Source organism: Trachurus japonicus, chromosome 17 (genome assembly GCF_045865225.1).
Source record: "Trachurus japonicus isolate A0001 chromosome 17, Traja_1.0".
NCBI lineage: Eukaryota > Metazoa > Chordata > Actinopteri > Carangiformes > Carangidae > Trachurus > Trachurus japonicus.
In genome coordinates this window covers 17,915,931-17,942,987 of record NC_140923.1, presented here as the reverse complement: position 1 = coordinate 17,942,987, position 27,057 = coordinate 17,915,931, and the positions used below count along the sequence as shown (strand labels likewise).

Sequence of the window (27,057 nt, the reverse complement as noted above, 5' to 3'; positions counted from 1 at the left end):
TGTTCATATAAAAGTCAGTCATTGTTCTGATCTGTAATTAGTAGCCTAAGATATGTCAGGTTGTGTTGTAAAAAAAAAAAAAAAAAGGATACAAAAAAATATATATGTACAATATATGTATTATATCTTCTTTTTAATTTCAATCTATTTCCAGTTTATATATCCTTTCCTTTTTCTGTCTTCTTCTGTAGGCTATATTTTCATACAGTAGTAGGCTATTACTGGTATTACGGAAGTGTCAGAGAGCTCCTGAACGCATCACTCCTCCCAACAGCTAAAGAAACCGGAAACAGTTCGGTGGTACTTCCGCTCTCTTGTGCAAAGATGTCGCCGTCCTCCTTTAATTTTGTCGAGGCTAAAGACAAATTTACGGTGAGGAAACACTGGATTGTCTCTCCTTACTAAAACACACGTTATTACACACGATGTGTTGGGATTTTAACCACAGATAGCTGGCACGTTTGTTGCTACAACGTAACAATCTTCTTCTCGACTCTGTTATCATAGCAGTTAGCAGGTGCTAGCTAAGCTAACGCAAACGCTGTATTATTTATCCTTCTTAAATGTTTTCTCCTTCTTTCACACACCTAGGCTTCTGCCAGACTTGCCCTTGGTGGTAAAACCGGCAAACATTTGATAAACACTTTCAACCAGATACCCGGCAAGTAAGTAATATTCATTTACCGTAATCACAGATAATGACTTCCATCATTAGCCTCCATAATAACTGAGGTGGTGAGTCGTGCATGTGTAGACATCCCTTGTTTTTCTCCTGCACTAGTGAGGCGGAAAAGAAAACCACACTTGACCAGTCTCTGAGGGGTGTTCTCGGAGACCAGATTGTAAGTACACTGTCTGTTTGTTTCAAGTTAGTTCAGTAAATTACAAGGCAATGCATGATTAAATCATGATGGAATAGGAAAACATGACACAAGTGTTTTTGTCTGCAGATTGAGGAGAAGGCAGACTGTGATGACTACCTGTCTCTCATCTACCTGAGTATTGATGCCGTTACAGAGGGTATGTTACACATCTACTTGTCCTATGAGGCTCGGATGTGTTATGTTATATGTATTGTAAATATAAAGACTTGAAGCAGCTGATATTCACGTCCCAAATGTAAAACGTCGCTATACACCGCATGTTCCTAGTGAAAAGGAAAGAAATTATGATGTGTTTTTTATACTAATTGACAATTAAGATACAAGAAGATGTCAAAACTAAATGCATGCAAGCCTTAATATTATAGCATGGACTTTTTATTATTATTTAATCATTTATGTCTCCTTCTGTCTTTTTTTTTTTTTTTTTTACATTACATCTAAGTCCAAAACTTGAATTGAATTATTGTTGCTCTGTTTTTATACATTTGCCAACAACCAGTGTGTCTTTTTGATCCAAGTGCTCATATTTACCTAGCTTCAAACCTTTTAGCGCAGTCTGTATATTGTACTTATTGTACTGCTCTGCAGTTGTGCATAGAGTCTTAGAAATGAAGTCTCTTGCTGCCAGAAGGTGGTGATTTGTAATCACAGAGCTTTTGCCATCTGGTTTCTCTCTCTCTCTCTGTGTGTTCAGGTATCTGCTCTGCTACCACACCGTTCCTTCTGCTGGGGGATGTACTGGACTGCCTTCCTCTTGACCAGTGTGACAATATATTCTCTTTTGTTGAGGAAAATGTTTCCACTTGGAAGTCGGTAAATAAGATGAAACCTCTCCATAATTGTTTTTCCAAAATGTATTTATATCATGTGGTCATTATGTTCTCCTGCTTTTCTTAGAACTCCTTTTACACTGCTGGGAAAAACTACTTGTTGAGGATGTGTAATGGTAAAGAGCATACATCACACTTGTTAATCAATTAGACTTTAATGTTTAAAGACTGCTCATAACTGTTAATTAATACACACCTGTCTGTCCACCTGTGTAGATCTTTTGAGGAGGCTGAGCAAATCTCAGAATACAGTATTCTGCGGGCGGATCCAGCTCTTCTTGGCGCGCCTCTTCCCTTTGTCTGAGAAATCAGGTCAGAACAGCAATATCTTTATGATGCCTTGAAATAATAAAATAAAAAAAACCCACAGAGGTTCAGTTTACAATAAATAGTTAATTATGTATGGGAACCGTGCTCATGCTCATGCAAAATCTCTTCTGTTTGTGTTTTTTCCAGGTCTCAATCTACAGAGTCAGTTTAATCTGGACAATATAACAGTGTTCAATAAAAATGAACAAGAAAGCACTTTCGGCCAGAAGGTAAAACATAAACACCTGGTAATGATTGTGGGTGAATTTAATCTAAAACTCTTAAGTTATTAAATCATATTTTATGGTTCCGTGTTTATAGCACACAGAAGAAAAGGAAGATGGTATGGAGGTGGAGGAAGGAGAAATGGGGGAGGATGATGCTCCTGCACCGTGGTAATATCAAGTCTCTCTTTTGGAGTCCACCATAAAGTTTATTATTATTATTATTTAAATGCCACTTTGGCTTGAATCTGTTTTTATGTTTATTAAAATATGATCCAATTTCTATTTTCAGCTCCATTCCGATCGACTACAACTTGTACAGGAAGTTCTGGACGCTGCAGGACTACTTCAGGAACCCTGTGCAGTGCTACGACAAATTCTCCTGGATGACTTTCCTCAAGGTAAAACCTCCAGACCACAATAACAGAGAGAAGTTTTCTCTCTCAGCCACTCGCTGCTGATGTGAACACCTGTTGTTTCCTGCTCAGTATTCAGATGAGACGTTGGCAGTGTTCAAGAGCTACAAGCTGGACGACATGCAGGCCTCCAAGAGGAAACTGGAGGAGCTTAGAGCTTCTGGAGGAGAACACGTCTACTTCGCCAAGTTCCTCACAAGTGAGAAGGTGAGAGAGACGATTCACTCCTTGGAATTATTTGCTTTGTGTCATTTATTCAGCTTTGAGACTGTTAAAGGGCAGGATGCCATTTGATTCCATTTTTCCAACAGTACACTGGTGTATTAGTCTAATCTTAACACAACGTATTGCTTGACTTCTTTTTTTATTTGTAGAAAATAGTAGCTTTGTGAATCTATGACAATATCAGTAACAGATGCTACATTAAAATGATAGTTTTGCATTAAATACACATAAAGTGTCCTGCCATACTATTAATTCTTTTCACACTGTGTTTAAGTGCAATTTCAATTTTAATATTTTACTTTTATTTCAATCGTTTTTACTCGGAAAGAAGACCTGCACAAACATGGCTTTGACCTCTGCATCTCTTCTTTGTCTCCTCAGTTGATGGATTTGCAGCTGAGCGACAGTAATTTCAGGCGGCACATTCTGCTTCAGTACCTCATTCTCTTCCAGTACTTGAAGGGTCAGGTCAAGTTTAAAAGGTGAAACATCCCTCCGAGTCCGACCTTGTAGGACATTTTATTTGTGTGAGAAAAATAATGATCCATCTGTTGCTGGGGGTTCATGTGTTGTTCTTTTTACAGCTCCAGCTGTGTTCTGAACGACGACCAGACTACATGGATAGAGGAGACGACTAAGCTGGTTTATCAGGTCAGCCTTAAATCTCACTTTAATCACTTAGCACCAGCAGTTTGTATCAATGCTGATCACTCTGGTTGGACTTGGTGAGGTTCTGAGACATCTGCCATTCTGACTTTTTTCTTTACTGTTGTAATCTGTGATTGTTGTGTTGCAGCTGCTGAAAGAAATTCCTCCTGATGGAGACAAGTTTGCCACCATGCTTGAGGTAACCCATCGCTCTGATGCCAATACTGATATTAAAGACTAAATAATCCTTCTGTATAATGTTTGTTGTTAGACTTTTCTGTGCAGTAGTTACAATGGAAATGTTTCTTTTGACAGCATATCCTCAACACAGAGGAGAACTGGAATGGCTGGAAAAATGAGGGATGCCCAAGCTTTGTAAAAGAAAGGTAATTTTTTTGTGTGTGTGTTTCTAAATGTTTTATTATTGAATTATGTATTGATTATAGTTGCCTTTTTTCTTTTTGACAGAATGTGTTATAACAGTTAGCACCTCTTGTTTTATTTTTAACAGAACAGTAGATGACAAACCCAAAAGACCCACCAGGAAAAGACAAGCACCAGAGGACTTCCTGGGAAAAGGGCCGGACCGCAAGATCTTCATGGGAAAGTATGTGATTTAATTCAGCTGGAAAACTGACCCTTGAACAGTCGATGAAACCTTTAATTGTGGTTAAGACTGCACATTCCCAACGTCACTTCTGCTCTGCTTTATAAACCTCGCTGCATCTGCTCGCCTGCTCATCGCTCATTTTACACAAGGTCAAAGTATGAGTTGTGGCATTTAAGGCAGCAAAGAAAATATCTTCAGGTTTATGTGGGTTATTTTCTGTAGCCGCTGCAACTAAAAACACTTCATTTCCACTAAAACTAATACATGGTATAAAAGGGATGAAACAAATAAAAAATTTGTTCAATGTGGACAAACAGTATCTGGTGAACACAGCAACACTAAGCATTTAATAAACTGAGCACAGACCTGTTACTCCATCTAAATGGGCTGCCAATGTGTTTTCACTTCACTGTTAAACGTTAGACGTCAACGAAATAACTGAACTATATTGTGAACGTGAAGTGAACCCTGTGAACGCTGTGTAACCATTAAAATCTGTGACTGAGATGTAGCACAACTGAAAGAAGGTGCAGGTGCAATTAAAGTTACTGAAGTTATTAAAAGTTAAAATCATTGAACCCAGTATACAAAAGTCAGTGGAGCTGTTAAGTCTGCTTTGATAACTGGAGCTCTTCTGTGTCGTTTGTGTTTTTAGCGATGAGCTGACTCGACTGTGGAACCTGAACCAGGACAACATGGAAGCCTGCAAGTCGGGCAGCAGGTGAGCGGCTCAGAAATCAAGGCAGCAGCTCTCTTCTGCAATCACATTCACTTTTATTATTTGAATAAATTATTTATCCTTTCATAATCTGATGTTTTTCAGAGAGTTCATGCCATCGCTGGACGAGTTCTTCACAGAGGCTATTGAACAGGCGGACCCTGCTAACATGGTGGAGGATGAGTATAAGTAAGTTTACTGTGTGTCCTTTCCGAACGAACAGTCAGTGCAGACTCAAGTTGCTCTCCGTCAATGTTATACATTTGCTCCTGCCTGTAAATATCTGCAGGGTTGTACGGAACCCAAACTACGGCTGGCGCGCTCTGAGGCTGCTGTCCAGGAGGAGTCCGCACTTCTTTCAACCAACCAATCAGAAGTTCAAGAGCCTGGCAGACTATCTTGACAGCATGGTCAGCAAACTGGCCAAAGAGCTGCCGGTGAGGGGGAGGAAAAAAACAGTTCATTATTGTAGAAAAAATGTCCACATGAATTGTTGACAAAAACTGATATCCAATTTTTTTTTTTACCCTATATGCAGAAGGACATCCCCTCTGAAGAGATCAAGACGGGAGAAGAGGATGACGACGATAACGGAGACAATCTTCTCAAAGAGAGTAACGACAGTGAGTTTGAATTGTCACTCAGTCAATGCAATAGCTGCTCAGTCTAGTCTGAGTCCTATCAACCTTTCCAGTTATTTTTACAGCTAAATATCAAGAGTTAGCGTCAACCCAGTTTGACCTCTGTATTTTTAGGCCCTTGTCACGATACTTAAATCACCTCATTTCCATCCTTTGTAGATCAAGGCTATTTTTACCCTCCCTATTGTGTCTGTTTCTCCTAGGTCTGAGCATACAGAGCAAGCTGGTGACGAACCAGCAGATGGACGACATCGCAGCCAAACTGGGCGCTCAGTGGAAGACGCTCGCGTCTCACTTGGAAATGAAGGCGGCCGAGTTGCGGGAGATCGAAACGGACAGCGAAGATGTTGACATGCAGGCCAAACTGCTGCTCGTGTCCTGGCAGGACCGAGAGGGAACACAAGCTACCGTGGAGAGCCTGGTCACAGCTCTTCAGGCTGCAGGGTTCTCTCAGATCGCCGACAGCCTCAATGAGGCTTAAAGTAGACCATTTGTTTCTATAAAATCAGTACCTGGCCTTACATTGTTGATGCATCCTTTTTAATACCAAAATTGGAGGCTAAACTTTTTTTGTATGTAGTTGAAAGTCGAAAGCCCTGTTTTTTCACTGTAGAAAATGAAATAAATGTTTTTTTGTTTTTTCTAATAAAACATTATCACAAAAGAATCTCACAATTTGGTATAACAGTTTATTTTCACCACCTATGAAAAGTAGTCAATAACTTATTACAGAGTGTAGATGGCTAGGTCTTACACACGGTGGCAGGGTGAGCAGGAAACTTGCATGGAGAAACAAAGTGAAGCATAGCATTTTTAAAGGTATAGATGTCGAAGTCTGTGACCGGTGTCAGCGAGAACAATGTTCCAAAGCTTGTCGAGTAAAACCATCAGTGGTTGAATCTCAAAGTCTTTATTTAAACTGCACACAGTTCACCACAAGGACAACCTGTTCTGAACCAGTCCCCCCTACACACACTTCCCCCAAAAGAGCATTAGTGAGGTTTTGGCAGAAATAAGCTCATCTGTCACTACATCTGAGAACAATTCCAGGAGATGATGCAAGCCAAGCACTTAAGAAAAGACCTCAGATTGAACCCAAATTTCCCAGAGGGTCAACAGGTGAACATGAACAAATCTTTACAGTGTTAGGTGAAAACCTCAATAATACATCCGAGAAGATACAAGCCAGAATGTCAAGAACAGCTTGACTAGGTGTTTTTTTTTTTTTGTACAAGTTGGTTAAATGACTAAAGAGAATATTTTGCTTTCATGATATGAGCACCTTATCAAAGGCTTTAAAAAATATACAATGTGTATAAAACATTAATGAAACTGCAGAGCTAGACTTAAAAACCTCTTTCAAGGATTCAGTCCAGAGATTGCCTCTTGTCAATCTCCAATTTCAAAGCCCACTACGGTTGAATATTTAACACCATTTGACAGAATTTGTTTTACAAGCATCCGTGTTGGTTACAAAAAACAAACCAAAAAAAAAAAAAATTAAGGTCATCAGATCTTTAAAGACACCAGTTTTATTGCACATCTATGCAGACAGTGCTTGGAAATGGCAATTTGTATGTGTGTAGGATGTTTGTCTTTGTCTTCTAGGAAACCTTCCACAGCTACTGTTCTTCAAGTATTTCCAGCCGCCGGGGGCCGTACAGTAGAACGTATGCTATATGCCAGTCTCCGCCACCAGACAGTCGCAGGATATCCTCTGGAGACACCACACTCACCTTGTCATCATCAAACTTGACCCACTCATCTATCAGAGGCAGAGACCAAAGAGAAAAGGGGGGAAACGGAGAGTTCCTGAACATCTGTGAACACTTACAAGTTCGGTTCCTGTGTACTTTTATGATTTGTGACTGATACGAGTTGTAAAAGAGAAACATAATGAACGTCCCGCGGTGTGAAGCGTGTGCTTACCTTCTTTCCTTTTGACCCATCCCACGTAATGACCTGATGAGCTAGAGCGGCCTTGGTGTGTCAACACAGCCTGCAGGTCGTAGTAGCCGCTGTTGTTGGACCCGAGGTCTGCAGAGGAAAACACAGCATTGTGGGAATATGTTTTGTGAAAAAAGCTATTCTTCTGGGACTCTTAAAACTCTTATTCCAACACTGTGATATGTGGTGAAATTTCCTAAACTACAAGACAGGGCACTTAGTAAATTTGTTTTTGTTAATGTCTGAGTGGTTGGTTAAAACATGTGCATGAGGTGTCGGTGTTATAACTAAACTTACCATCAGGGAATGAGAAAGGCTCGTATTTCACTTCTTTTGCTGTATCTGGCTTCTTCACCAACTGGTGCAAAATAAAAATGTATATATTCATATATTGTGAACACTGTGCAGGTATGTGAGGTATTCTCAATATTATTTTTGCAACCAGCAAATCAGCCTTACCTTTTGCTGCTGTTTCTCTAGCTTCTTGTCCTCCATTTCCTTAAACTTTGACCTGATTGGCAGCATTTTCTCCTGGACCTCCGAGGTGCACAGCTCATAGACATCCAGCATGAGGGGGAACTTGACATCCTTCACAAAGAGACAATACCGTATTGTTTCAGGGTTAAACTGCTACAATAAGTGACCTCTGTTACAAGAGATTTTACACAAGACAAACCTTGAGGACTTTTGCGTTGACAGACTCCTTCTCTTTGTAGTAGAATCTGACCATCTGAACAGTCAAGTAGGCAGGTAGACGGCTGAGTTTTGACTAGTGGGATAAGAAAAAATAGTCTATAAATTTCAAGTTTCCAAGTAGACAGGACTACATATTTTAAACGTCCAAGTTAAAAAAAAAAGGGTAAAGAGAAACTTACTGATTTTATATACAGGGCATTTCTTTCCAAGGTTGTAGACATTTTCGTGATTTCTTCCTGCAGTCTCTGCAGAAGAAAAAATATTATTAGATCCTCATTTCCTTTAAGATAAACTCACTATGTGCCAGTTTGTCTAAGTGTTGTGATAATTTCTTTCACATTTGTTAAACATACAACATCAAGAGCCCTCTTTTTGCACACACTGAAGAAAGTACTCTGAGATTTTTCTGATACATACCAGCCTCAGTCCTGTTGCCAGGTATTTGACCTCCTGGTTGATGAAACAGCTGAGCTGGAGCTGGCTTTCCTTGCCCTTGATTGGCTCCTCATCCTCAGACTCTGTGCATTTCATGCTGAACAAGGGAGTTAAGAAAAAGTCTGGCAGAGAGATGCCACACTGCACGGAGGGTCAAACCACACTGGTCCGTCTAAAAAGGTGGCGACAACAAAAAGGCACACTGCAAGGATACGTAGTTTCAAACTCTACGCCAAAATACTGGTCGATCAAGTTCTTCTTGGCAGAGGCAGAGGCAGCGCCACTGCCACTCTCAGACTCCGTCTAAAGATCGAAAGAAGCAAATTCTCACATGTTATTATTTGTCCTTAACATATCACTTGGATCACATTTCAAATCTTTTCATTATGAAAACAAGACATGTTTTAAACAGATGGCTTCACCTCCATGGGAGTCTCAGGCTCTAGTGGCTCCAACTTTTGCTGAAGCACTCTCATCATCTGCAGCCAGCACTCATTTGCATCCTAAAGAGAAGAAATTAAGAATTACATGGATATAGGACATATGTCATGCTATATCAATCTCAGTGATATAAAGTAGCAGAAAACCTATGGTTAATAGTTTCTCACCTGCTGGAGGTATTGTCCCTGGTCGCCCTTCTCAGCAAACTGTGGAAAGGCCATGTGGAGGAACTGCAGCAAAATAATGGGTGGGAGGCTGGAAGAGGTCTTGTCCATGGTCTCATATAAGTCACGGAGAGCTGAGGGTGCAAATGTATATACTCAAATTAATTTCAGATTGATTTTTTTAAACTAATATACAAGCCTACCAGTGATTTCACAGGGTTCAACTATTCACCCATCCCACATACCTGCTGTGATATACTGTGATGGTGCATTTGCCCCAGAAGATCGCAGAGCACCTGAATACCTGTAAAGGGAGACAGATGATTTCAGAGGGAGCAAAGCAACAAAAACAGTGGAGAGACAAAAAGCTAATGTCACACTATTCATTACAGCATTATAGACAGCTTGAACACGGTGTATGAAATGTATTTCTGTGATGTAAAAATAGCAGTTTACACCAACCTTCTGAGGGCAGTTTTCAGCTCTGGCACAGAGCGCAAACACTGCACTGTGGCGTTCATGTAACAGGTGTTGCCCAAGTTTGTCAGTCCACAGGGCAGCTCCATCTGAATGTGACAGAGTGGGATAAGTTCATCTACAGACACAAATTATTACTTTTTTTTCCATTTTAATATTCATCAAGTTTTATTGTGCAGTCTTTGTTCGTGCAAGGTGATGATGATGTAGCGGACCAACCTGTCACTTGGATTATTAAGAGCTGACTGTGTCCTTCAGGTGTTTAATAATTATTGTGAGTCATGTAATCCACCGCCAGTGTGATGAAGGTTACATACAGCTATGTAAAAGTAATTGGTGAGACCTACTAATAACCTTCCTCTTTTCTGTGTTTTTTAATCAAATAAAGAGTCCTGTGATGTTTCTGAAAGTGCATCTTTAATTAACAGGCTTATTTCCAGTGCCCCAGCGTTTCCATTAGTGCTGAGTAGCTACAGTGAGTCACTCTGCTGTTAGGAACCGCTAACACATAAAATAATTACATTTGTGTGGGTTTCAATGAGAAGCCCTAGACGCTGGCAACATCACAGGCAATCAAATCAGTGAGTCCCACTCCCTTTAAAACACGAGCCTCTGCTATGATGAACTGATAATTTCCTTTCTGAGATAAGACTGTGGAGCAAACAGCAACACAGCATCGGGTGACAAAGCACCTGTTTTTCTTACTGTACTGTACTTCGTATTCCTTTCCTCAGTAAAAAAAAAAATCAGTATGGCAGAAATTCATGACAATAACTAAACACCTTGCTTGTGACACTTCGTACTAAACATGTCATTTTTGTGTCATCAGCAGGTGCACTCAAGAGATGTACTTTATCTTTAGTTTAATATGTTCTCTACTCAGTAAACACCACATTGGCAAAAACAAATTTAAAGAGGCCACGTCAGCACGGAAAGCAACAATCACCATCCATATTTGTTTTAGGCATACTGGTAATTTCAAGGCTTACTCACCGCTGAGGCCAGCTGCTCCTCAGTCATGTCCTCCACAAACATAGGCCGGACAGCAGGCTCCTCAGGCAGGGCATCTGCTGAGCCCATCATCAGCAGAGTCATTCCCTACGAAAAAAAGGTTGAAATGCACTTCAGTGTACTAATTCATTTGTTAAACTGCACTTCAAACTAAGAACTGCTTATAACAGGATAAGCTTTCAGACTAAGCTTTTATACTCACATTTTTCAGTTTAATGTTTCCCCACTCATCATCCTAGAACGGAGACAAGAAATAGATTAGCTCCCAAAAAAAGCGGATAAAGGATTAGGCCACATCACTGTCAACAAATCCCATGAAAAGACCAAAGCCACAATGACACAAATTACCCTACACAATCTTTAATTTTTTATTGGACACAAATACATACATAGATATACATAATTTGCTCCTATATTACTCAAACAGAAGCAAATATTGCATTTGTTTTTAGGGGGCATCTTCAGCAGTGGATTAAAACACATTACACATACGCTATGTGGGATAAACTAATTAAACGACAGTGCCCACGTTCTCAGTGTAATATGTTTAGTTTTTTAGGATGAGTGGGAAACGATAGGTAAATAAATGTGACATTTTTGCATTTTTCCATGGGATTTGTGACTCCAACCCTGTGTTATTTACAAAATCACTTCAGCACCAGAGTCTTGATGATGGTTGTTTACATCAGTGCCTACCTTCAGAGTGCCTCCCTTCACCATGACCTTCTGTCTGTCTGGCTGAACTCCTGTCAGGGCAAAGAGCTGAGCCTTGAAAACCATGGGTGGTTCCTCGGTGTTCAGCTCTACTGCATCAAACTTCTCTTTGCCCCATTTCACATTTACTGAAAACAGACACAGCAAGAGTAGCACATAACCAGGCAGCCCAAAGATTATTAGCCTCCAAAGGTTACACTTTGTTAAACTGTGTATGACCATGTATGACACAGCATCTATCTAGTCATGTGAGGTGAAGTCTTACAAGAAGAAGTGCAGCTATTGACCAACCAAACACACTGACGGGCTAAAGACACAAAGTGAAAGCTAACAAATATACAGCTGTTTGGGAGCTACATTTTAAAAACGATTCTGCGGCTGGTTAACCATCTTACAAAATGTGTATGTGATAATTCTATACCAGAAATCTCATGTACTTAGAGGATTGTTGGTCTCCAACAGCGCAACTGCAATATAACGCTTACAAACTGTAAACTCATGATTTGGCTTTTTAGCTTTGTTAGCATTCCTACCGCTACACCGTTGTTTAGGCGTTATACTATTTGTTGTTATGTCTATTCAAAATAAACATGTAAATGGTTTGAAATGACAAGAAAGCAAATAGGAGATGCTATGCTCAGGCACGTTTGGTTAAAATAACAACTTGGATGATTATAGCTTTGTAACTGTTACATGGCTAACCTTGCTAGTTGACAGTTAGCTAGTTGTTTTGTGGCAGTTAGCATAGCCGGCTTCACCAAACACACCCTCTTTTAACACCGCTAAAAACGACAACTTAGTTACAACAATGGGACAACTTCGTATGTTTTCCCCACGTCAAGGTGTTTGTTTTTGAAATAACCATATTAGTGGCGAAATTAGGCTAAAAAAGACTGTCTGCTACCGTTAGCATGCTAAACGCATATCATGCTAAAAGCTAGCTAGGCTAACAAGCTAATGCAATTTACTGCTACTGCACTAAAAACACGTGTAAGTATTCCGGTTTTAATCCATCTCTGTCCATGGCAACGTGTGTGCTGTGTTAAAAGGATAACATACCTGTAAACACCGGCATGTTTGGCAACCTTTCACTTCTTCAACTCTTTCTTTATTTTTTTCCTGTTTCCAATCCACCGGGGCGCGAATGAAGAGTTGGCTGCTAGTTCTCAGTCTGAACTTCATTCAAACAGAATGACGCTGCAACAACACGCTGAGAACTTATCGATGCGCTCTGTCATCTGCCAGCCGCCCTAGCTGGCTGCTGCATGCAGCGCAGCGCACCCACACTAAACACACCCAGAGGACCTTTGCCCAGATCATTGGGACACACAACATTCATTACAATAATTATGAGAGTCAGGGTTTTTGTTAGTTAAGTAAAGCTAAGCATAACCAGGTGATTTTTTTTTTCATATTAAAAATATCCACCTGATCCTGTATTCATGATCACTGACTCACCATGGATAGATAAACCTGCTGGTCCTATATTCTTATGTATATAACCCAGCAGTGTGTACAGATTTGCTTGAATACTACTTGGATCATTATCAACTGTGTAATTCGATTAAAATACTTACACATTTAGAATATACAATTAGCGTGCAAATCTAATATAATGAAAGGTCTGACAGTAAATGTTGGCAATTAGAGCTTCTCCAGATGAGAATATAAAACAGAAACCCAGTTTAAGACCCTTAAAAGTCAGATACGCAGTGCCTCCGCACTACAAATCCCTACTTCTCAATAATGTTAATACAAAACAGTTGGCACAGTTAAATCTGGAGCTCTTCAAGCCCTGGAGGCAGCTGCCCACTTTGCTTCAATAGTAATCTACGTCTGGACTGGTTCCATGTAGGCATAGGAATAAAATATGAAATCAATGATAGGTTGGCAGTGAAAACTAGCATACAATGAATGATAAAGATATGTTTATTGACATATCCATCAGTGCGGACTCCAATGCAATTAACCATGCAAATTATCCAAGACAAGAGTAGATCATAGTTCCAGTGCTTTTTTTCTTTTTTTAACTGAACAAAAAGTTACAAATGAAAAGATTGCGGAGGTATTCCATAATCCTTTTGTCTCTCTTATTATATACACTGTTTGGGGGTCTGCATTAACGGGACATTACCTTGTTAGAGACACAACTTGTAAATGTTAACAAGGACAATCATTGACACAGGTAGGCTCGCTTTAAGTACACCATCCCAAAATTTGTCATATGATATGAATTGAGTCTGGGGACTTCGTTTTTGACACGCTAACTCTATTGCAATGTGTCCATAAAGAGGTAATCTAATATATATATTTTATATACTCAAACCAGAGAAAGTAAGTTCTGATAAAACCACGGATGTGTGGTGATTTCTTAAAAAATAAATGATGGAAGAGTTAAGATTTGTCTTGTTTTGGAGAAAAAAAATAAACAAACAAACAGATATGGCAGTAAAATCAATATCCAAACGTTAAGGCACTAGGTGGGCCAAATGCTACACCTGTTTAGTCTTCTACAAATAATTTACAATTCAAACAGTGCAGTTTTACATTTTGTTAACTTAATGTTTTCCTTTTGAACCATTTATCTATGAATCAATGTAAGGCAATACATTACAAAAAAAAATAAACAATACAAGAAAAAAAATATTACAATGTACCAAATAAACAGAAAAAAAATCAATTAAGTTTTAGGACTCCTATATGCCATTACAATGGAATATTCCTTATGGCTTGGAGCAATAAAAATAATTATAATAATAAAAATAATGCATAGACTTGTGATGATCTTGCATGCTCCTCACTCAATACTCGAAACATCTAATACTCGTGTCCCAATACTCTGTCCCAAACCTGATAAGTGACTTGCAGAGTGATAAGAATAAAGGCAAAAAGGCCAGAACATTAGATGAAGGCATCAGTCTTTTTTTTTTGTCTTTTTTTTGTAGCTGGAAACAGAAGTATGTTTGCATGTAGCTCGAGGATCTGTCAAGTTGGGGGAAAGAAATTACAAAACAGATATTCATTTTCCACCCCTGAGACACAACCACTCACTGCAGATCTGAAATCCCTGTATGACAGTACCTTAAAACCGAACACATACTTGCAGGAGTCCCAGCAAAGCCCCCTTTTACCTTCCAGTTTCCATCAGAACTGTCATAGGATATGAAACACAGAATGGCTCCATGACATGAGTCCCTCTATATATCGCTGCACTGTCCAATGTTTAGTTCCAGACAAGTGTGCCATCTTCTGGTAGAAATGGAGAACTGCGAGTTTGTTGAGCTGGATGATGGTTTTCTCTTGAAGAAAGGCGGCGGAGGGTGGTGGGGTTTTCAGGCCTCTTAATGTCCATGATGCCTTGTGTCTGACATGTGTTGCAATTTTCCAGCGTTGGTTATTTATTGATATATATATTTTTTTCTTTTAAATGAATTTTCTATGTAATACAGGTTTCTCCATGTTTGAGGATGAGGAACGGTTCAGATGGTTAGCTGAAAGAAAGAAAGAATAGAGACAGGTGTCCAGTAAAAGGAAGATAGCATCTCAACCTTGGTTAGTAAACCAATTTAAGTCAACATACAACAGAAAAGCTTGTTTACAGACGTTGCCATTAACACCATTAACACCTTTGCATCATGTACGACAGGTACTGTAAAAATCCTTTATGTGGACCATTCTAACAAGAGTTGTATAGTACGTTAGTTACTGAACCCAACAACACATTAGTGCCTTTTAGAAAAACGAGAATCCCAAGTGTCAACTGGAAAGAGCCCAGCAGTTAACCAACCAACCAACCAACCAACCAGGAAGTGTCTTGTGTTAGAAACACCCAGTAACACAATTAATAAATAGACAAGTTTAAAGCTGGAGACAAAAGTCTAAAAAACACGTAAACACTTTCTGAAGAAGTTCCTGTCAACAAGTGCTGGATGTTGTGTCTGCTGCTTGGAGGCTGGACTGCGCTCTGCTACAACACAGGAAACAAACAGCAGGTCATGTGACTGACTTGACCACATCGCAGCCCACCAGATGGGATAAAATAAGACTTGTGACTGCAGCAAACCCTCACTTTCGGCCTAAAATTATATTACAGTGCCTTATGATAGGCCATGCAGTTAGCCATAGCTATTTGAATATTAGTCTCTGAAAAAAAGAAAACATATTCATATGGAAAACAGAATTAAGAAAAAAAACTAGTCCTAAGGTGTTGAGTTACCTCAGCTTTCCTGTATTGCTTTTAGGGTTCCTGCGGAAGGACTGGTTTGGCCCAGAGCGAGTGGACATAGAACGAGGAGAGGCTCTAGAGAATGTAGATGGTGGGGTCTTGGGAATCTTCTTTCCAAGGTGACCGATCCATTTCTTCTGTTCGTCTTGGGTCAAGGCCAGCAGGAGCATGTCCCGGGCAGAGGTCACATCGTAATTTACTGTAGGGGATGGCACAAGATAGTACTGATGAAAGATGACTCTCGGACAAACCTGACAACTGAATTAAATATGTCTGCGATTTTCTGGATTAAATGTTTGCTCTTTAGATCTATTAAGAGAAACAAAATAATGAAAAATGGCCATCATCATATCAATTGCTTACTATGTCACAGTAAGAGTTCAAACCCAAAAAGATTATTTTTTACAATTATAGAAGAAAATCAGCTTTAGGAGCTCTGAATCAGTCTAATTTTAGCCATTTTTACTTCAACAAAATTATTAAAATGATTGAGCTTCAGAAGAAAACTGCATATCAATTATCTGTAGGTACATAACAACCATTCATTTGTCTGGATTGTCCTCAAAACCAAATTAACATAATTTTATGCAACATTAAGAACTTTAAGTAGCAGCTAATTACATCTTACAACTTAAAATAAGACTTTTCATTTCCTGTGTTATGTTATAATAAGTTCCTAAAGCTGCAAATTACTCAAACTCCTCTAGAGTCATTATGAATCCCACCAGTGCGTTAACAGTCATGTCAGGATTAGGGCTTCAACGTCAATTGGAAAAGTCCTCATACATTAGAATAAATCAGTTATAGTTAAAAAATAAATGTAGGTAAATTATATAAAGGTTCATCCATCATCACATCACAGCTTAGACTAATAAGAACAAATGTGCAGGTATGTTACCTTTGCAAGGAGCAATAACATCCTCCTTTTTGTCGAGGTGGTCCTTGTGGCACTTGACGTGGCAGCGGCGACACTCCAGAGCCGGAGGCGGCTTGAAGACGTGCCATAGAGGCTTGGCGCAGGCCTCACAGTTTGAAGGGAAGTGATATAACGTGGGGATGAACTCGTGGCCTTTGTGTGGCAGACAGTTGGTCTTGTCGCCCTGAGGGACCGTCTCCATGTCCGCCTCTTTCCTGCACTCCCCCTCATTGGCATACAGAATCTGAAAACAGACAGAGCAAAGGAGTGACGCGTCAGGAAAGAAAATATCTTGACATCAGGAGTGAATGCAGAAGAGGAGATGAGGTCGGAGGCAAATTTAAAATACTAGAGACAACTCCAGGACAGGAAAAGAGCCTCCTACCTGGAAAATCCTTGGAATCTCTTCTGTCTCAGCCCGGTACACGTCTCCTTGAGTAACTGGTCTCACATGAAATAGTTTACTGCACAGGAAGACACAGAATTGATGATTAGATATCATTAAAGCTGTCAGAATTAGTGATACTGCAATATCATAAAAAAGGAGCTAAAAAATACTCACTCTATATCTAGTACCATCGAGGGGTTGGACTGTTCTTTATCCTGCTCATCGTTGTAGAACAGGATCTTCTTACTGCTCACCACCACATACTGCAAATATTAAACAGACAATGAAAGGAAGGCAGATATTGTCCAAGGAGTTGTTGGCAGCGTAACAAAGTTCAACAAAAATGCTGGCGAACACAGGAAATGCCAAAGGAACACAACGCACCTGCTTCTTCCATCCGTATCGCTTGATATTAGTACGATTAGGAATGGACAGCCAACCCTCCAATCTGGATTCTGAAAAGCCCAGGTTTGTAACAAAAAAAAGAGTTATAAATTAGTGGTGCGTAACCATGCAGTGATTAAATCCAAAACTCAACTGTGGGAAAAAAAATTTAAAACAAAAGTCAAATCACAAACTGTCATAACTGCTTCAAAACACCAGGTGAACCCCTCAAGGAGTTCTGCCAGCATTAAGGTAACTGCACTGGAGTAGGTGACAAGGGATGAGTTTAGATATCCCATGATGCTGCTTGCTGCTGTTCACTCCCCATGCAGGAGGAGAATATTAGACAGTTAAGTCGGCATGTTAACAGAGCATGGAAGATTTGTATTGTTTAGAATTATGATCCAAAGCTCTATAGTCGCTGTTGCAGCGGGAATTAGTATTTCATCCAATTAGCTTGATCACTCACTCCTTAAACAGAAACATTATGTAAACATTATTTGGTGTTAAAATCATAATTTCAAGTGCATGCAGCTGAAACAACACAAGCTAAACGGGGAACAGTGAACTAAGAGGGTCTTGTTTCCTACATGTGACACCGTGAGGGGAATCTTTGTGTCAAAAACGAGCAGTACTTCTAGGTGAACATGCCGACAGAAAAAGTAAACACACAAAAAAACCCACGATTGTGTTTAGTGCTTGAAGCACACAGTGCCATGAATTGAAAAACAACTTTTTTTGTTTCAAAACACGTTTTGAAAGGTGCAGAGAGTGATGCGGTAAACCTCACACAAGGTGTGGTCAGTAACCTCCTTTACGTTTACATTTAACATCCTGTTAATGTTAGTCAATGAATTTTGTTGATCAGACAGTTTACTTTTATTTTACTTCCCACTCAATAAGGCTTCTTTCAAAAGTGTTACATGAATCGCCCCTCTCCAACAGAGATGGCTGTGTCACCTCTGGCAAAAGAACACTTAAGGAAATCAGGGGGCAAAAAGACAAAAAAACACACAACAGCTGCAGAGCAGGCCAGGCAAGAGGGGAGGGGCTCGTCCACTCAGTTACTCACAGAGGGAAAGGAATAGAAGTTACAAAGATAAGAAGAGCAAGGAGAACCAACTGGACATGAGGGAAATAAAAAGAGAATGGTTTAACCACAGACACCAGCAATACATGAAAACAGACCTGGAATGAGGCACAGTCATATTCGTGTTAAAAAAGACGAGTTTACCATCGTTCACTATGACCAACTGTTACTCAACACGTGGTGATAAATACAGCAGCTTCAGTAAATCTAAACGGTTCCACACTTAAAACCACAGGCACCTGTTGTGCAGTCTCTTCTGTACCCGCCTGCTGCTATGGTCTGAATGTACAGGGAAACAAGCTAACACTTTAAACCCCTTTAAAGAATAAATTACACACCTGAGACAATAAGTAACACACCTGGGAAACGCACTGATTTCAACATGGTGAAAAAATGTTTGAGTGCCAAAAACCACAAAAAGGCAAAAATCAAAATCTTTCCATCTCCACTTTAAACTGGAGATGCATCGTGTGGTAGATTGATAGATGTATAAATACTTTATTTATCCCGAAGGAAATTCAGTTTCTCAGCTGCACAATCAATGATCAGTCATCATTCATCAACAAATCAGTCAGTATAAGTGCTGGAGCAGCGGTCTCCACCACGGTGACCTTACCTGCGATGTTGCTGTCTGTCTCGTCTGTCTGCAAACTGGTGACACTCGAGTTGTCCATGCGCTGTTGCAGGTCGTTCAGCTTCTCCCGCAGCTGCTCGATGTCGCTCTCCTTGCTGTCCAGCTGCATCTGCAGCTCGTTGCGATATGTGCATTCTTCTGCCAGTTGCTGTTGGTGGGGAATGAAGAGATTTTGGTTAGAAACGATGGGGAGAAAAAAAGAAAATCCTGTGTGATTACACAAGCCTCGGCCTCCCTGGGGTGTTCGCTTACCGCTTGCATCTCGCTCAGCTCCTTCTGATACTTGATGGCCATGTGGTTAAACTTCTCCTTCTCCTGGTTCAGCTCTAGCTGAAGCTTGCGGTTCTCCTTCTCCTTCTTCCGCAGGTCAGCAGTGCTGCCCTTCTTCTTCTGGTCCAGCTTCATGTCCTTGCGGTTCATGATCTCCGCCAGCTTGTTCACCGCCTGACGGATTGAGGTAAAGTAAATCAGCCGCCGTTCCCCATAATGTTAATGTTCGCTGTCTAGACTAAAGAGGTTCATCTTTACCTGAGTCTTCAGTGTGCGCTCAGTGTTGAGGACCTTCTCATAGTTGGCCTTGATTGCATTTGTAATCTCCTCCTTCTGAGCTACATATTCTGTGAAGAAAAAGGGAGTCAGCTCGAACAGTAGCCAATTACAACACCGCAGGGAGACGTTAAGGTCAAGAAAGGGAAGCTACCTTCTTCCTGAGCACGAAGCTTCTCATTCAACTCGGTCTTCTCTTTGCTGAGGATCTCCACGTCTTTGGTCAGAGTTTTATTGGAATCTTCAAGCTGCACAGAAACGTAAAGTTATTATTTTTATGATTAAACTGATTGATTGTGGTTCTTAAGGACAATATTGTTTTTATGGCAGAATGGCATAATCAACTCAAGCTGGAGGGACACTTAAGACACTTAAGGGTTTCCTCACCCGTACAATGGTGGCCTCCTTTTCCCCGATCTCCTGCTTATGCCTAGTCACTGCCTTCTTGTTCTCCTGGCTGAGCTCAAAGTACTGTTCCTCCTGAAGAGCCCGGGCGAGCTGCTCTGATTCGGCCTTGGTCACGGTCAGATCCAGCTGGGCGGACAGTGAGTCCCTTTGTCCAGGAAGAAACACATTTTAGAAGTTAGTTTCATAAATTCCTTGCACAACAAACCTCAGCTGGTCAATAATCAATATCTGGATGGTTAAGTCTACAATGGGCACAACTGCAGCGTGCATCAATCTCTTACCTTTCACTGCACAACTCCTGCACCTTTTTATGGGCGTCTTGTACCTGCCGGTTCCTTTCCTCAATCTCCTCTTTTAGCTCCTTGACCTGAGTTTTGTAAAGCGTCTGGAGGAGTAGAGACAGATCGATAAGACCAAAGCTTGCAAACAGAATAAAAAGAGGGAAGAGACACTTGGGGACTGAGAGACTTACAGAAAAATACTGTTCGGCCTCAAGCTGGTCCTGAAGTTCCCTCATCTGTCCCTCGTTGCCTCTGTATTGTCTGGCAACACAGCAACAAAAAGAAACAAGATCATTTCAAGTCATGTCTTCATTAGATCCATGCGACTGGCTAATATCACACACACCCACATGTTTGAGCGCTTTCTAAAACAACACTCTTTAGACAGGCAAACAGAGCCAGCCTCTAAAAAGTCAGTGGCTGTGCTAAATGCAACTAGCAGCACAACTGGCTGCCGCGCTCGCCAGAGGATTAGCCGCAGAGTGGAGGGAGCTGGACTCGGGAGTAAACCCTAATCCTGTGGTGTAAACACGGTCACAGAACAGCTTTGGCATAGTCAACCCCCCCACCCCATCCCACCCCCCTAAGCTGGAATAATAGCACCTATTTGAAAATGGCAGGCAATTGTCGGGCAATTTACGCCCTGACTTCCAAAGAGCATTACCGGGCAGTGCAACAATAACAGAAACGTAGATCTCCTGGCCGGAGCTGCTGCCAGTTTGTTTGAGAGTTACAATAACAACTGGCACAAATGTTCCCATTTTCCTAGAAGACATAATACAAAGAGTTTTAGTGTATTTCTTCTAATCTGCCTAATAATGCCTCGTGTAATGCAAAGTAGTGGATGGACAACATATATCAGTAATATATCTTAGAATTAGGATTTCTTCTTGACAACCTGAAGCTGAAGGACCACTCACTTGGTCAGCTGTGCCAGCTGGAACTCCAGCGAGCGTTTACTCTCTAGTGCTGTGTTGATCTCTTGTTTGAGCTGCTTCTCCGAACACCTAAGACGGTCGACCTCCTGCGTGCGGCTCTTCAAGTCATTCTGAGCCAGGACTCGCTTGCTCGACTCCTGCTCCATCTGTATCCTCAGATTCTTCACCTGGAGGAGGAGGACGGAGGGAGACACAAGAGGGGAAAGGCATCACACAAATGCTATAGAAATGTAAAGCTGTTTGATATGGATTTATATCAATAGAGGCGAGAGGGACCATTTACCTCATCTTCCAGCCTTTCCTTTTGCTTCATCAGCTGCTCCATCTTCTGCACAGACTGCTTGAGGTCAAACTCGAGCATGGAGCACTGCTTCTCCACCTCCACCACCCGGCTCTCGGCTCTCATCCGCGCTCCATTCTCCTCGGACATCTTCTGCTGAACGGCTGGAGGCAAAATGAGAGAGGAACAGTCAACTCTGTCCTGCTGCCACAGAGTATCGAGCAAAATATGAGAGGTATGAGAGAGCGCCTGCACCATATACTGACAGATTTAATGGTTATCATGGAAGAACAGTGCCTGTTTTGATCATTTACCAGTATCCCTGTATCAGATGGAATAAATGTAACAACTGGATTAAAACAAAGTCTATTTCTAACCCTGATTTTCTCTTAATTTTCTATTACAGAGCACACGTTGTGAGTTCTGTTTATTTCACATAAACCTTGTTTTCTCTAAACTAACATTGGTGAGTTCAACTTTTTAATATTCCCAGGGATTTCCTGCTAATCAGTAAACTTGGACAAAGATGAAAGAACTTCAACATGGAGGAAATCTGCCAAGGAGAGGGCGGAGAGTCTCCTCCAGTATACACTGGAAAGGCAAGAAATCACCTGGACAGATCATCATTCCACTGAAAAAATAAAAACTACTTAATAGTCCAGCTTTCATATGCAAAGAAGCAATGTCCTGACACGCTGGCTGTCTAACACTCCTTGAATTCCTTCACACCCAAACTGCCCCTGAAGCTGAGACTGATGAGGTTGTGGGAAAAAAGACAAAGCAGGACAAAGGTCATGGGGGTGATGAAGAAGCTAAATCAAGTAACGGTGGAGAGACAAAAGAAAAGTAGAGAAGGTGGGGTAGTAGATCTGTAGAGAGCGCGAGGAGAAGAGGATGAAAGCAGGAGAGTGAGGCATGCTCTGACACAGGACTGGCATACCATTCATGGCAGCTGATTTGGCTTCTTCAATAGACTCGTATTTGTCCGTGAGCTGTGCCCGTGTCACCCTGTGCTCCGTCTGTTCCTGCTCCAGACGCTGCTGTAAGGTCTTCAGTTTATAGTTCAGGTCTATCTCCAGGTTGTTCTTTTCCTGTTGTGGAGGCGAGGAGGTCAGAACCAGACAGACAACATGAAGCGAACTGAATACACATTCATCGGATAAAAAAAAACATTCACAAGATAAGAGCAAATGTTTAGAAATTGCACAAATCCTATTGCGACTGCTGCTTCTTGTACCTTTTCAAGGTTGTTGCTCCTCTCCTGGGCTTGTTTACGTTCTGCCTCCACTTTGGAGAGGTTGAGCTTCAAGGTTTTGTTATCCTCTTGCAGCCCTGCCATCCGCGCTGAGAAGCACAGATAAACACAGACAGTCAGAATCACAGTGTTCATGAGATGAAGCTCATACTTTTAATAGCAAAATCGTTTTTTTAAGCCATACTTCATAGCTTCAGACCGTCATACTTCTTTGACATATAGTTTGCATTTAAATGAGTTCAGTATCCCTCCATCCCCAATAATTTATGACTTTCAAATCTTGTTTCCTATGAAAATATAAAGTGGCTGGCAGATAAGTCTGGGATGGATTTGGATGCTGCAGGGCTTGTCAGTGCTTCCATTACGTGGAATTTCTGCAGCTGTCTCGAATGTCTGAATGAGAAGCAGATAATCAGTCTTAAAGAGTGATTTGGAACCACGCAGAATTTGTTCCAAATATTAAAAATCTTCCTCGGGTTTTTTCTCTCTCCTAGTCTTTGAGGTCAGGTTTTCACTCTGTTGTGACTAACATCAAAATCGGATTTTGAAACATAAACATCACATAAAACAAAACAAAAAAAACAATCTCGATTAGTTAAGTGTTTGATTTGCATGCCTCAGTGTCAATATTTGTGCGTTAGTGTGTTGCACCTTGCAGCTCCCTGATCTCCTCCGATCCTTGGCTGTAGTTCCTCCTCTCGGAGTCCAGGGTGCTCTGGACGACCAGCAGCTCCTTCTCCAGCTGCGCCTTCTCTCCGTCGGCGCCGCGGCTCCTCTCCTGCAGGTCGCGGTTCAAGCTCTCCAGCTGGCTCATCGACTTCGCCATCTCCGTGTGGCTCTTCCTCAGTCTCGCCGCCGTGTCCGACTCTGCGCGCAGCAGGTCATTGGCCTCCTCCAGCTACCGATCGAAACGGAAAGGATCAGACTTGTCAGCGCCTACCCGAGGTCCTCTTAGGTGTATTTGTGTATTGTGCAATTGTGCATTGCAAAAATCTAATTTGCACATAACTTTGGACCATTACAGTATTTATACAACACAACAAAGCTTCCTTTTCACAGTACACTCAGACATTAGCAAGAGGAACAGTGAAACAAATGTGCTCACTGATGAAGTGAGCAATATGTCTTAAAGTAATCCTCACAGAAAATTACACTGGCAAACAAGACTTGTACTGAACAGACACGAACTCCAATTTTCTCATCCACCCGTAACCATCTGACAACATAACAACGGTTGGCTGCCTCCCAAAATATTTGTTCAGTTGGACGTCTGTGGACAGCTCACTTTCCTTGTGGCCACTAGTCAGCTGACTGAGTCACTGTAGCGAGACCGTTCTTCTCTTCCTCTCATTTCTCTGGCATAATTATTTTCACCGACATTAACGTTTTTTTCAGACTTCGGTCTTTCTGAGTTCATCATCTGTGACTGACGTAATTCTTGGCTTGGCTTTGACAGACTGTCTCACTGGCTCCGCTGCGCAGCGAAGAGGAGAAGCTGGGAACTCGTTCTCACTCGTCATGAATATATTTCCTCTGTGGCGGCAGAACATGTTTGAGCGGCCTTCAGACACTCCCGCGAGTTCAACTGTGCTAACGAAACACTTTCAAGGTTGATCGACTCTGAAAGGCTCACTATAGACAGACTTGAAAACTCTCTAACCCATAATGCAACACTCTCTGGAAGGCCATACACCATTCACAAAGAGTATCTGCTATTTTGACTGAACACAGATAACACCCATTGTTTTGAACCAAAATTTCAAAAACAAACTATAAACTTATATCAGGCCTAATCTTTTCTGTCCAGAATGGTCATAGTCTCTTTTTTTCCTATACACTTTCTCTACACAAATTGCTTAGGAGCTGCAGTGAAGCCTGAAAGACATATGCATGTTTACTGTACCTGACTCTGCAGCTGGGCAATCTTGTCATTCGAGGCCTGTGAGTTCTGGCTGATCTTTCTCATATCTTCAAGTTGCTCCTTTAAAGTTGACACTAGGAACAAGCAGGACAGGGAATCGATTAGACAGGCCTTCATTTATAACATCTGCAAATATCTGTTTACAATATTGTTAAAATGTGTGCATAAGTATACCACATCCTCTATTCTAATAGCATGGTTTAGCACTTAACCAGCAAGCAAAGTGCAGTCAGGAGGGCTGGGGTTGGGGTCACCCCAGGATACCAAGTAATCCATTTGGGACATGTGTCTTGGCCAGATCAAATGATACTGAGAGGATGAAGGCATTACCATGTAACGGAACTATGTCAAAACACTGCATCACCGCCTTGCTCGGCAATAATACTTTAATTGCAAAGCGTCTCAATCAGACATCAGCAGCGCCTCATTATCCTTACCCTCATTCTCCAAATTGCGTCTCTTCTCCGCCTCCTGGTCAGCTTTTCTTTGGTACTCGGTGAATCTGTGCTGCAGCATGATCTTGTCCTTCTCCAGCAGAGACGTGCTGGCCTCCGCGCTCTTCCGAAGGTTTGCCTGTGGCGGGGGAACGACAGAGCAGCTATAATGCGGCAGGAACAAACTGAACCTTAATCCTTAGCCTCTGATTGTAAACAGTCATTTACTCAATTTAGCACGACATTAAAGCTGCACCTTCAGCGCATGCTTCTTTAAATGGGTATAATTGCAAAGCAGGCAACATCTTGAAATCTGAATTTAAAAAGTGAGGGAAAGACAAGGTGACGGGATTTCACCTCTTCATCCAGTTCTTTCATGATCTTGTCGATCTTGGAGCTTGACGTCCTGGAAGAAGAGTTTGATAAAAAAAAAAAAATACTTAACTGCACTGAATGTCACATTACAACAAGTACTGTCTCAGTTACATGCAAGTCTGGTTCCCTATTCATAACCAAATAGTGATAACTATTTGTCTGTGGCCCCTTTGTGTTTTCTGCAGTTGTCACAACTTTTTACACAGGTTTCTCATTTCATGCTTCTAACCATCACTCTGTAACACCTTTGTTTTTGCAGCCCGTCTCAGAGACCAAAGATTTTGCATCAGTTTGCCTAAGTAAATGTTTTTTTTTTTGTGCAAGAATAAATGACGTGGGTGCATACCTGCATTTCTGCTCCAACTCATCCTTCAGCTGCATCTCACCGTGGAGCTGCTCCTCCAGTTGGTAGATCCGTTTCTGCAGGTTTTCCAGCTGCGCAGACACAGACCATTTTGAATAAATAAGACAAGACGGAAAACTACTAAATAGTCCAAGTCTTCTTAAAAAGACATTTTCTTGAAAAATTGTGGTCGTCCACTTACATGACTCTTGTCTTCCTTCGTGGAGCTGCTACGTTTGTCGCTGGCCTTGGAGGGATTGGAGCCGCGCAAAAGGCTGAAAGAAGAATACAGTATTAACAAATAGGAACTTTAAACGGCCATTAATGCTCCAATAAATTACACAGCAGAGGCATGGACACAACATTTTACGGGAAGACTTACTGCTGATTGCTGTAGTAAGTGAAGCCCACAAAGGGGAGCTGGTTGCCCACAAAGGCCTTTGGTATGGGAAAGGTCTCCTCCTCTCCCCGATCCTCCTCGATGTCGTCAAAGTTACTGGTGTCAATGTCACTGCTCAGCTCAGGCACGACCGGAGCAGCCGCTGCACATGGCACAAGGAGGTGGAAGATTTGTGACGATACAGGAAAAAAGCGGGGCCTTCACACTTCATTAGCATTCACTCTATTTGCTAAAGGAAAAGGAGTTGATGCAAATACCTCTGACCATCACTAACATCTAAGTTAGAGATGCAAATGCCCCCTTAACTTTCACGATCACATCAGAAATTGAAAATCCTCTGCTTATTATTTTTGACTTTGCCAGATTTTCTTTTTTTGTTGTTTTTTTTTATCTATTATTGCTGCATTTTGAGTTAAAGACACAGAAGCCGGTGTTTCAATATTCTCTGCAGAGTTTTTTCCTCTTTTGAAACGCTCTTTAAAACAAGGGAAACCAGCCAGCGAGCAGAGCTGATCAGCCAGTGGAACGACAGGGGTGGCCAACAACAAAGTGCTGACTTCAGCCTAGTAAAGTATTAAATATAAAGCCACTAAAGGACTGACTCTAGCTACTGGATTTAGCTCTACATTTCTAATCTCTCTCTATGCTCCCGCGTCAATCCCAGCGCATTAACATTTGCATTGAACTGCTTCCCCTGTTGTTGGCCTCAAAAAACGCTGGGCTGCCAATTATTACTCGGAGCAGGAATCACGTTTAGTCTTGGATAGGATGCTGAATGAATGGCTCGTCTACAAGAATTTCCTGCAACTGTCTGTAGTAGGTCAAATGGAAAACATGAACGCTGGCTGC

The 27,057-nt window shown here is 41.3% G+C and overlaps 3 protein-coding genes across 7 annotated transcripts in view; 1 reads left to right on the top strand and 2 right to left on the bottom strand.

Annotated features, from left to right (window-relative positions):
• The first annotated feature begins 302 nt into the window (after positions 1–302).
• thoc1 (THO complex 1) lies at positions 303–6,156 on the top strand. Its single transcript, XM_085806097.1, has 21 exons — positions 303–372; positions 592–665; positions 782–842; positions 951–1,020; positions 1,579–1,697; positions 1,782–1,830; positions 1,931–2,026; positions 2,171–2,253; positions 2,345–2,418; positions 2,540–2,648; positions 2,736–2,870; positions 3,270–3,370; positions 3,473–3,539; positions 3,685–3,735; positions 3,852–3,922; positions 4,048–4,143; positions 4,802–4,867; positions 4,970–5,053; positions 5,154–5,301; positions 5,403–5,487; positions 5,709–6,156. The coding sequence occupies exons 1-21, from the start codon at positions 325–327 to the stop codon at positions 5,984–5,986; spliced, it is 1,965 nt and encodes a 654-aa protein (XP_085662223.1). The 5' UTR covers positions 303–324; the 3' UTR covers positions 5,987–6,156.
• Positions 6,157–7,005: 849 nt separating this feature from the next.
• Positions 7,006–12,583, bottom strand: usp14 (ubiquitin specific peptidase 14 (tRNA-guanine transglycosylase)). Of its 2 annotated transcripts, none has more exons than XM_085806098.1 (16): positions 12,450–12,583; positions 11,373–11,518; positions 10,879–10,911; positions 10,659–10,763; positions 9,651–9,754; positions 9,434–9,492; positions 9,192–9,322; positions 9,006–9,086; positions 8,798–8,886; positions 8,566–8,680; positions 8,328–8,393; positions 8,129–8,221; positions 7,912–8,040; positions 7,750–7,810; positions 7,435–7,542; positions 7,006–7,270 (listed from the first exon to the last, which is right to left on the bottom strand). In XM_085806098.1, the coding sequence occupies exons 1-16, from the start codon at positions 12,463–12,465 to the stop codon at positions 7,128–7,130; spliced, it is 1,479 nt and encodes a 492-aa protein (XP_085662224.1). In that variant the 5' UTR covers positions 12,466–12,583; the 3' UTR covers positions 7,006–7,127. The 2 variants fall into 2 exon arrangements, with proteins under 2 accessions (XP_085662224.1, XP_085662225.1); XM_085806099.1 differs by having other exon boundaries at positions 8,798–8,880.
• Positions 12,584–13,305: 722 nt separating this feature from the next.
• The window catches only part of rock1 (Rho-associated, coiled-coil containing protein kinase 1), a 30,837-nt gene continuing 17,085 nt past the window's right edge, over positions 13,306–27,057 (bottom strand). Inside the window, exons 10-34 of one of the 4 annotated variants that reach the window (XM_085806053.1) lie at positions 26,191–26,350; positions 26,011–26,083; positions 25,812–25,900; positions 25,448–25,496; positions 25,094–25,229; positions 24,639–24,730; positions 23,387–23,633; positions 22,718–22,824; positions 22,421–22,571; positions 21,484–21,644; positions 21,183–21,367; positions 20,454–20,523; positions 20,263–20,366; positions 19,961–20,126; positions 19,728–19,821; positions 19,556–19,644; positions 19,280–19,471; positions 19,010–19,175; positions 17,304–17,374; positions 17,094–17,182; positions 16,917–16,995; positions 16,514–16,775; positions 15,607–15,814; positions 15,288–15,357; positions 14,633–14,881 (exon numbers count right to left, since the gene is read on the bottom strand). In XM_085806053.1, coding sequence (XP_085662179.1) covers positions 15,306–15,357; positions 15,607–15,814; positions 16,514–16,775; positions 16,917–16,995; positions 17,094–17,182; positions 17,304–17,374; positions 19,010–19,175; positions 19,280–19,471; positions 19,556–19,644; positions 19,728–19,821; positions 19,961–20,126; positions 20,263–20,366; positions 20,454–20,523; positions 21,183–21,367; positions 21,484–21,644; positions 22,421–22,571; positions 22,718–22,824; positions 23,387–23,633; positions 24,639–24,730; positions 25,094–25,229; positions 25,448–25,496; positions 25,812–25,900; positions 26,011–26,083; positions 26,191–26,350 — 3,092 coding nt within the window. In that variant the 3' untranslated portion in view covers positions 14,633–14,881; positions 15,288–15,305. Of the gene's footprint in view, positions 14,882–15,287; positions 15,358–15,606; positions 15,815–16,513; positions 16,776–16,916; positions 16,996–17,093; positions 17,183–17,303; positions 18,426–19,009; positions 19,176–19,279; positions 19,472–19,555; positions 19,645–19,727; positions 19,822–19,960; positions 20,127–20,262; positions 20,367–20,453; positions 20,524–21,182; positions 21,368–21,483; positions 21,645–22,420; positions 22,572–22,717; positions 22,825–23,386; positions 23,634–24,638; positions 24,731–25,093; positions 25,230–25,447; positions 25,497–25,811; positions 25,901–26,010; positions 26,084–26,190; positions 26,351–27,057 lie in introns of those variants that run through there. The other 3 variants (XM_085806054.1, XM_085806055.1, XR_015038129.1) reach the window with 3 other exon arrangements.

Excerpts from the sequence above, each read along its gene's own strand:
- thoc1 (XM_085806097.1), top strand. The coding sequence starts at position 325 with ATGTCGCCGTCCTCCTTTAATTTTGTCGAGGCTAAAGACAAATTTACG. Across the intron at positions 3,371-3,472 it reads GGTCAGGTCAAGTTTAAAAG|CTCCAGCTGTGTTCTGAACG; the intron begins GTGAAACATCCC and ends TTCTTTTTACAG. Across the intron at positions 3,540-3,684 it reads CGACTAAGCTGGTTTATCAG|CTGCTGAAAGAAATTCCTCC; the intron begins GTCAGCCTTAAA and ends GTTGTGTTGCAG.
- usp14 (XM_085806098.1), bottom strand. Across the intron at positions 9,323-9,433 it reads ATCACAGTATATCACAGCAG|CTCTCCGTGACTTATATGAG; the intron begins GTATGTGGGATG and ends TTGCACCCTCAG. Across the intron at positions 8,887-9,005 it reads AGCCTGAGACTCCCATGGAG|ACGGAGTCTGAGAGTGGCAG; the intron begins GTGAAGCCATCT and ends TTCGATCTTTAG.